The following is an 8,258-nucleotide window of genomic DNA, read 5'->3' as shown; positions in this document are numbered from 1 at the left end:
TTGGCACGTCTGTCTGCATATGTTAGCTGTTTGGGGTTTACATCTCCGGGGAATAAAGGATGATTTTTTTTTTTTCTGTACAAAATGCCACTTCTCATGTTTTTTGGCTGAGGTGTAATTCTGGCTGTATGTCCGAGCGTGACACTAAAATGAATTAAATGGTTACTGATGTTCATCTGCTGGGTGTTTTCTGTACAACTGCCATGCAGCAAACCCCCGGGGCCGGGACGGACCTCACCCAAAACGTGCTGTTCCCAGGGCTCTGTGCTGTCCGTCTCCATTGCTCTCTCCTGCAGCTCCTCTCTTTTCTGGCTTTTCTACTTTCTGCCCCTCCAGCAAGCAACTGTCCGCAGGCAGCATCTGCATTCGCAGCTCCCCAGGTCGTGCAGGCGGTTCAAGCAGAGCTGACTTTGTCCCCCTAAATAATCAGATTGTTCCTGATGACTTTAACTGCTGGAGAGACTTCTGAGAGATCCTCGTTTTTTCCTTTGAAATTAATTAAGAGGTAGCGCCTTTTTTCCACACGATGTGTGACGTTGGAGCAGTTTCTTTCGCTTGGAGAATTAAATGACTCATTTGCTTTTCTCCTACTTCTCTGCTGGTCCTGCCCCCTCCGCCCTTGGGCAGGAGCAGCCTGTGCCGGGCAACACGGGTGTTTATTTCTTTCACCAGATTTACAGCCGCGAATTTGAGCATCTGAGTGATGATGTCCAAGTCTCCACAAGCCTTTTCTTGGCTGCAGCTGGACGGGCGGCAGACGCGGATGCTGTTCGGCAGCGTCGAGCCACGTCTCTGCTGCGCTTAGGAAAATGAGCTGAAACATTTGTCTTTGGGCCGTGTCAGAAGAGGCTTTGGCAGAAGGCGTTCCTCTGCGTGCCTGCACCAGCTAGTGCTGCCATCGCCCAAAATTTCTAGGTTAGAGCCTGTGCTCGTTCCCTTCTCTCCACCAGAGCAGCTCTACCGCTCCTGAGCCGGAGTCCGGGTGGGAGCACGTGGGCTCAAGTACTTTGCCAGCCTTGTCTCTGAGAGCGCAGGGACATCAGGGGTGGCGGGGGGCTCCCTGCTGGGAGCGGGGCAGGGGAGCACTCCCTGGGTCCTCGCCTTGCCTGGGATACAGGGTCACCAGGACACCAGAGTACCACCTGTTTCCCTGTGCTCAGGCCCTGGGAAGTGGCGGTGCTTTCCCGTTCCCAGCAGGACACGGGGAGCCCATGGGGCACGTGGAGCTGCTCGAGCCTCTGGGAAAGCCTTGGCTCACAGCTCAGCTGCTTGCGAGGGCAGCGGCAGCAGGGCTGTAAAAGCCGATCAAAACTTGGCAACTTCAGCGATCAGCCGCTGGCATTCGTCCCTGCAGTCGAACCGCTCAAACTGCTCCCAGGGCTCCTGTCAAGCATCTCTGTGAGTGTGACTCCCGTGCCCAGTGGGTTCGCAGCCTGTGCCATGGGGAGCAGCGTGGCATTTCCCATCATTTGGAAATAATTTTCCATCATTAGCAAATAACGCGGGATCCTTCTGATTTGCTTCCCCCTGCCCGCAGCCACGGCCCCCTGCACCACGTCAATGTGCCTATTGTTCGGTTGCTGATTAAGCCGAGCGCACCCAGCCCCGGTGGAAAGTCCTTTATGGAAGAAGGATCTTGATAAGATACTCGTATCTGCTCTGTCCCGGCTGTATGCAAGCAATTAAAAAGTAAATAACATGGACAAACATGCTGTGATGTACGGGCAGGGGAAATGATTTCCAATGTCATCGGGGTTTGCACGGATCGGTACAATTTGAGAGGGTTAAAAAGAGATGGGCTTTCTGAGAGGGCAGAGCATGTGTGCCTTAAAAGCAAGGCCCCTGTATATAGTGGCTATCGACAGTATTTGAGTTATTGAGTAGCTAAAATTTTGGCTATACACTTTCCTTTCATCCTACCGGTGAGTTTGCAGTTCTGGACATTGGCACTGAGGGAGATCCTCGGGTCTGATCCCTGGGCTGCGGAGCCCCTTCGGCTGCTCAAACACCTCCATTTCGCCTGCCGAACCCAGAAATGAGAGCCTGGAAGGGCACAAAAAATTGCCATTTGTGTCAAGCCAGGCCAGCATGGGAGGTTTTTTGCTAGTAAATAAAGAGCAGCAAGATTTCCAGAACCCTGCGCGGCTCTGCAGCACCGTAGGCATGGCCGGCTGCAGCCTCACGCAGCTCCCCAAGCACCGAGATCCCTCGTGCTCAGGCCCTGCTGCCCCGATCCCGGTGCGGATGCCCGCAGCTCTTGGAGGCGGCTGCTGGGATGTGCCACAGGTCCCCGCTCTGCTCCTAAATTGCACTAACTCAGTTACTGGCAGCGTAGTTTTTAGCCCAGGAGCTCCACGGCAGCTCTGAAATAATGATCATGTTCATCTGGAAACTGCTCCAGCGCCTTCTGAGGCGTCTAATTTCATAAAGGGCTTTTATGGGAGATTTTGGAGCAAGGAGCGATCAGCTTTCCCGTTGCTCGCAGAGACCAGGATCTCTCTTTTTTTAGGATGCATTTAAATCAAAAGGAACAGAACACCTGTCCAGCACATTTGCTCAGACCCCAAAGATTTCAATCAAAATTTTTAATGTTCTTTTTCTTTCCATCTGCATTTTTCAGCAAACAGCCTCATAGTATTTCTTCAAAGGAATGTAAATTCCTTGAGGAAGTCTCCGGAGTTCCCAGCACCACATAGCTGCAAACCACAGACGCCTACGGCTGAAAGCTCTGCTCTGCTTTTAATTTTGGGGCAGGGAAAGAATTCTTTTCAGGGGTTTGGGTTCACTTGTGCTGGGCCCGTCCAGTGTTGAGTGTTGACTTTGGCTGGCTGCAGGCAGTTGCTTTCCCTCCACAAGAGTATTCCCCCACTGAATCTGATGACATGGCGTAATTATTTCATTAGGATTTTCCAAAAAAACGTTCCCTCCATCTTTGGTGCTAGAAAGACCTTTTCCTTCTGTTTTCTTGTTTTGGCTTTAGCAGCTTTGCCTGAAAAATGCACTAAAGGGTGGCAGTGCTGCTGCCTGGGTCCCAGTCCTCGGCGGGGGGGAGGGGGAGGTGAGAAGGAGCAGCCTGGGCGCGGGGGCGGGAATGTGGGATTTTTGAAGGGTGGTGTTAAAACTCTTGGAGGTGAGCGAAGCCTGCGCGTAAGTGCAGCCGCTCCACAGTCTAAACAAGGCCCCGGGAGGTGCGCACTGTGAGCTGCCCTCCGGGGAAGCCAGGGTAGCTGCTGCTGAGGTTGAGCAATACAAGCAGGTGCCTGAAATGCCAAGGGCCCCCAGTATCCTCCTCGGTCCCCTGGGATCTTCTGCCATCATCCTCGTCCTGTGCCGGTGGCTGGGCGAGCACCGCGCTGTCCTGCTCTGGCTGCCCTGCTGCCGTCCCGGCTGCCCCGGGCCTGTGCTGGCATTAACCTGTCCCAGGCCCAGACTGCCCCGTGCCTGCTGGGAGTGCCCGGGCTGACAGCGAGCTCAGGCCTGGCCTCAGCAAAAAACCATTTACTTAATAAATCCGTTTTCTGTGCGTGGACACTGTTACTAATTCCCCACTGCTTTTCTGTGCCTTCCATCCCAGGCAGCTGTGATGCTCAGTCCAGGGTGGGGTAGGGGGGCTTAACCCGGCTGCCAAAACACCCAGCGGACCCTTGCTGTGGGGAAATCAGCGTGCTGGAGGTGGGGACGGCCCGGCAGGATCTGTCAGTTGGGGGCTCTCTCTTTCAGTGCTCCGCAAAATCCACGCTGGCATGGGAACGGGTAGCGCATTAGGAAGGTGCACAGTCGGTAGGTTGGACTGAGGCCGCCTTTAGGGCAGCCCGTCGGGGACGGGAGCCAGGGTGCAGCGCCCAGGCGGGCACCGGGAGCACGGCAGGCACTGATGGGGTACGGGACGGGGCCCTGGGCAGACGAGGGCCACGCCCCCGCCTTGGCCCCGCCCCCCGCCCTGGCCCCGCCCCTCCCGCCGCCGCCCGGGCGCCGCCGGGGCAGGGAGCGGCGCGGCGGCTGGCGGCAGAGCGGCTCCGCCATGGTGGGCCGGCTCAGCCTGCGGGAGCTGCCCGACCTCCCGGACATGAGGAAGCGGGGCGACGCGGGGCTCGACAGTCCCGACTCCGGGCTGCCCCCCAGCCCCGGGCCCGCCCACGCGCCCTGGCTCCTCTCCTCGGGCAGCCCCGACCGCGCCGCCACCAACGGGCTGCCGGAGCCCGACGCGCCCGCCGCCGCGGTGAGTACCGGCGCCGAGCGTCCGCACCCTCCGCTCTGGGGCTGCAGCCGGCAGAGGCGCGACGGACCGGCAGCCCCGGGCACCCGCCGCCGGCCCCGGTTCCCCGGGGGCTGCCCGCGGCCGGCGGAGCGGAGAAGCCGCTGCCTTCGGGACCCCGCCGTGTTGCGCCGTCCCGGGGTGGCCGGGTTGGAGGCGGCGGCTCCTCCTTGGGCTTCCCCCCGCGGCTCTGCAGCATCCTTCGAGGAAAGGAGGGCGGAAAACCGGCCCGGCGGTGCCGGGGCAGCGGCGGGGCTGGCACTGGGCAGGCTGGAGACGACCGACCCCCGGTTCTCTCCCCTCCACCGGTGCCGTCCAATAACCTTAAGACGCCCGTGTGGGGAGGGAGCCCGCCGGGGAACCGAGGTGTCCGCAGGCAGGGCCGGGGCCCCGTGCGCGCGGGGGAGATGGTGGTGCTTCTGCAGAGCCCCCGGCTTTGGGGTCGGCCTTGGCCGGTGCACGGGAAGCCCCTGTCGCTCCTGCCCCACGTCGGGGTTGAGACCACGTTGCAGCATGTCTGAAAATCCCTGTGGACAACGAACTTTCGTTATTCCAGCGAGTGACCCAGAGTAGGAAGTTTGTACGTTAAACTGTGGTTCCAGTTAACAGTATCAGATAGAGATGCGCTAGTTTATTTTGAAAACGATTCTTGAACGTTGACGCTGAGCTGTTGGCCCAAGTACTTTGGGAACCGCATGTCTAGAGGAGAGATCCCTTTTCCGCAGAGGTGCTGCATGAAATTAGAAAAGGTTGCAGGAGAACCATGAACTGAGCAGGAGGGATGCTCGCAGCCCCTTCGCCCCTGGATAGTAAAGCACACGTGCAGAGCCGGCTTCAAAACGACAAGCAGGTCGCTTCCCTTCAGGGCTGCGACTTGCCAAGGGCCGCTTTAGTTTCCTTCCAGCTGCGGGATGTTGCCAGGGCGGCATTGGCTCATGGGTGCTGCCCGTCCAGGAGAGGAGCCCAGGGATGCTCCGTGAATCGCCGCTCAGCGGGATTGAGTTAATCCTTCCCAACAAGTTGTGTGTGAATCAGACAGGTTGGATTTAATGCTTTCAAATAGTAGTCATGGCGTAGCTGTGAAATGAGGAGGTTGCTCGTGGCGAGATGCCCTGTAATAATTTCCTACTGTGATCTGCCCATGAGGGTATCCAATGAATCCAGCAAGGAGAGCTCTCTCGTGCACTCGTATAACGTTAGCTGTAAATTGAATGTGCGCTCATACAGCTAATGGACTATAGTTCATGCTGCAGAAAGCTGTGCTGCACCGAGGAGCTGTATTTCCCTCTCATTTCCCAGAGTGGCTCCTCTGAAGTAAGCTCCCGGAGTTAGGACTTTTTGTCTTCAAAAAATACAGCTTGCCGCATCTGTGATGCCATAGACCAGCGTCAGGTCAGAGCTGCGGATTGCACCTGTAGGCACGTCTTGGGCTAGCAGATCCTCTTGCACGTAAACGTGAACCTCAGCAGCTCTGTTCCAAGGGCTAAATAAATGCGTTTTCTTAAGAATATACAGAATTGTAACATAAAAGGGATTATTTTTGCATTTTTTCCAGAATTCTGTGTTCTCCCCCAGCCCTGTTCTCTCCAGCTGCCCTCCAAGATTGTGTCCTTTATCGTTTGGTGAAGGAGTGGAGTTTGACCCTTTACCACCAAAGGAAATAAGGTAAATCCTGTGTTACAGTCATCTAGTTTTGAAGGAGTTAGCATGTAAAGGAGTAGTTAGGCCTTATCAGTGCCTGTGAGTCAAGTTAATATATTTGCAGAGCTATTGTTCCATGCAGCTGTACATTCCTGGATATTTGTACAGGCTGAAGCAGTGTTCAGCCTCTTTTAATCCCATATGGTTTTTTTCCAGGAAGACTTTCCTGTATTTTACTCTCCTGCTTTTACTTCATTGCACTGCTCGAAAATGTTGCCTTTCAACTGATGAACCAGAAGGTAATCATGAGGGAAGAGCTTCAAACCAGCCATCTTTCTGGGACTGTTTTATCAGGAGAAAGGAATTTTGCTCTCATAACTTCATGGTTTTATAATAAGCATTTTCTATGTTATGTGGCTGGTTGTGTGAACCAAAAGAAAAGTTAGTATTCAGAGAGTGCAGAAGTTTTTGGGTTTTTTTAATGCGCTGCATCACTTCACAGCCTGTGAATTGCTCCTTTGAACGTCATGATTTGCAGTAATGAGAATTGAAGGCTTCCAGTAGATTACTGTGCAAGCAGAGGTAAACTGATACAATCAAACAGAAACCCAGTGCAGGGGAGGGGAGGAAGAGTCGATGCCCCGGTGTGGGGAAGGAGCCTGCGCCGTGGCTGGAGTTGAAGGCAGTTAGCACTGTGGAAAAGCTAACACAGAGCTGTCACAGTGTGAAGGAGATGAAAACTTTCTTTTGCAATCCAGGCACAGGGGATTTTCTTGCCAGCAGAGTTTGATGTGCAAATTGTAGTATTTTCCTGCCAGCTGAATCTTCAGAGGGTGCCCCATACCAGGAGTGATAATGGAGAATTTCCGTGTGACTCTTGGCAGAGGAGAACTGAGAAAATAACATGTGCTTCCATGGACTTGGCACCCCGAGGAATTAGGGTGCTTATGTGCAAGGCCTAAATGTGGATCTAGGCCTCTGGGTTTAGGCACTGAAGTTTGAAGGAGGCTCTTAGCTTCCTAGAGCTCAGGCTTAAAATGATGGAGATGAAGATCGAGAAGATGTTTGGTGGTGCTGGCAGCTGGTCAAAACAGTGACGGTGCCGGGCGTGCTGCTAACGTAAGACTTTTTCCTTAAATGAGTGAGTGAGACACCAGCAGGCAGTGTTTGTGTGATGAGGCTGTTCCTGTGTTGATGTGGCAGGTTGGGGGCTGAGGAGCCACCCTGGTACCCGATGGCTCTGTTTTCTAGAAAGCACAACCTGCTACTCCAGAGCAGAGCTCACGCACATGTCCCTTGTATTTCAGGTACACATCCTCGGTTAAATATGACTCGGAGAAGCACTTCATCGATGACATCTATATGCCAGTGGGCTTAAGCATTTCTTCTTGCAGTCAGACGGTCATCTGTGTCCCAAACTGCACGTGGCGCAATTACAAGGCGGAGGTCCACTTCGAGCCCCGCAACAAGCCCCAGCGTTTCACCAGCACCACCATCGTCTACCCGAAGCACGCCAAGACTGTGTACACCACCACGCTGGATTACAACTGTCGTAAGACCACGCGGCGATTCCTCTCCAGCATAGAGCTGGAAACTTCGGAGTACCTTGGGAACGACTGTGTCCTGGATGGTTGCTGACTGACAGCCGTCTCTCTTGCTCTGATCCATCCCAGTCCCAACTAATGTACTGTGCTAACTCCACTAGCTAAAGCGGGTACAGACCCTCTTTCCCAGCTCTTAATTCCTGCTTTAAGCCTCAGAATGGCCTGAACGCAGTTTTATGTGGGAACATAACTTAGTAAGGAACTTGTTTCTTCGCCTTTAAAGTCGTGAGTTCCCTCCTCTTCCCCACAGTGCAGTAATCAGGTGAAAATGAGGGGAAGTATTTTCCTAGAATAAAAACTGACAGGTAAGAATGCGGAATAGTGCCTGGCAGGTTGAAGTCCATTTGATGCTTTGTGGTGATGTGCAAAAGTAAGGGTGGTTCGCTCTTTTGCAGACAATCTACCAGGTCATTTGGTTACAGATAGCTAGAGCTGTCATTCATTTGAGTTTAGATCACAAGACTGTTTTCTCTAGAAGAACCATCTCCTGGAAATTGCTGGAAAAAGCTAACAGAAAAATCTGGAATTCTGCATTTAACAGATACAAAAATGTTATTCTGTGGCATTCATGTCCGGTTTGAAGGTATGAATTGGAAAGAAGAGGAATTCTGAGTAGAGCAGGAGATAAACTGCTTTTGCAGCTCCAGGTAGCAGAGAAAGGATCAGGTAATTCAAGCTATTTAGATGAATGGTGTGATGTATCTTCTGTATTTATGATGACTTCTACAGCGCTGTAGTCTGTGTAACACACTAGCATT

At 53.7% G+C, this 8,258-nt stretch overlaps 1 protein-coding gene across 1 annotated transcript; it reads left to right on the top strand.

Annotated features, from left to right (window-relative positions):
• Positions 1–4,021: 4,021 nt before the first annotated feature.
• Positions 4,022–7,534, top strand: RFLNB (refilin B; the record flags this gene model as incomplete). Its single annotated transcript, XM_082008567.1, has 3 exons — positions 4,022–4,219; positions 5,811–5,920; positions 7,204–7,534. The coding sequence occupies 3 exons, from the start codon at positions 4,022–4,024 to the stop codon at positions 7,532–7,534; spliced, it is 639 nt and encodes a 212-aa protein (XP_081864693.1).
• Between the last annotated feature and the right edge of the window lie 724 nt (positions 7,535–8,258).

Source organism: Phaethon aethereus, assembly GCF_964289735.1.
Source record: "Phaethon aethereus genome assembly, chromosome: 19".
Classification (NCBI taxonomy): Eukaryota; Metazoa; Chordata; class Aves; order Phaethontiformes; family Phaethontidae; genus Phaethon; species Phaethon aethereus.
The sequence above is the reverse complement of the archived record's forward strand: the minus strand, read 5'-3'. Positions and strand labels throughout refer to the sequence as shown.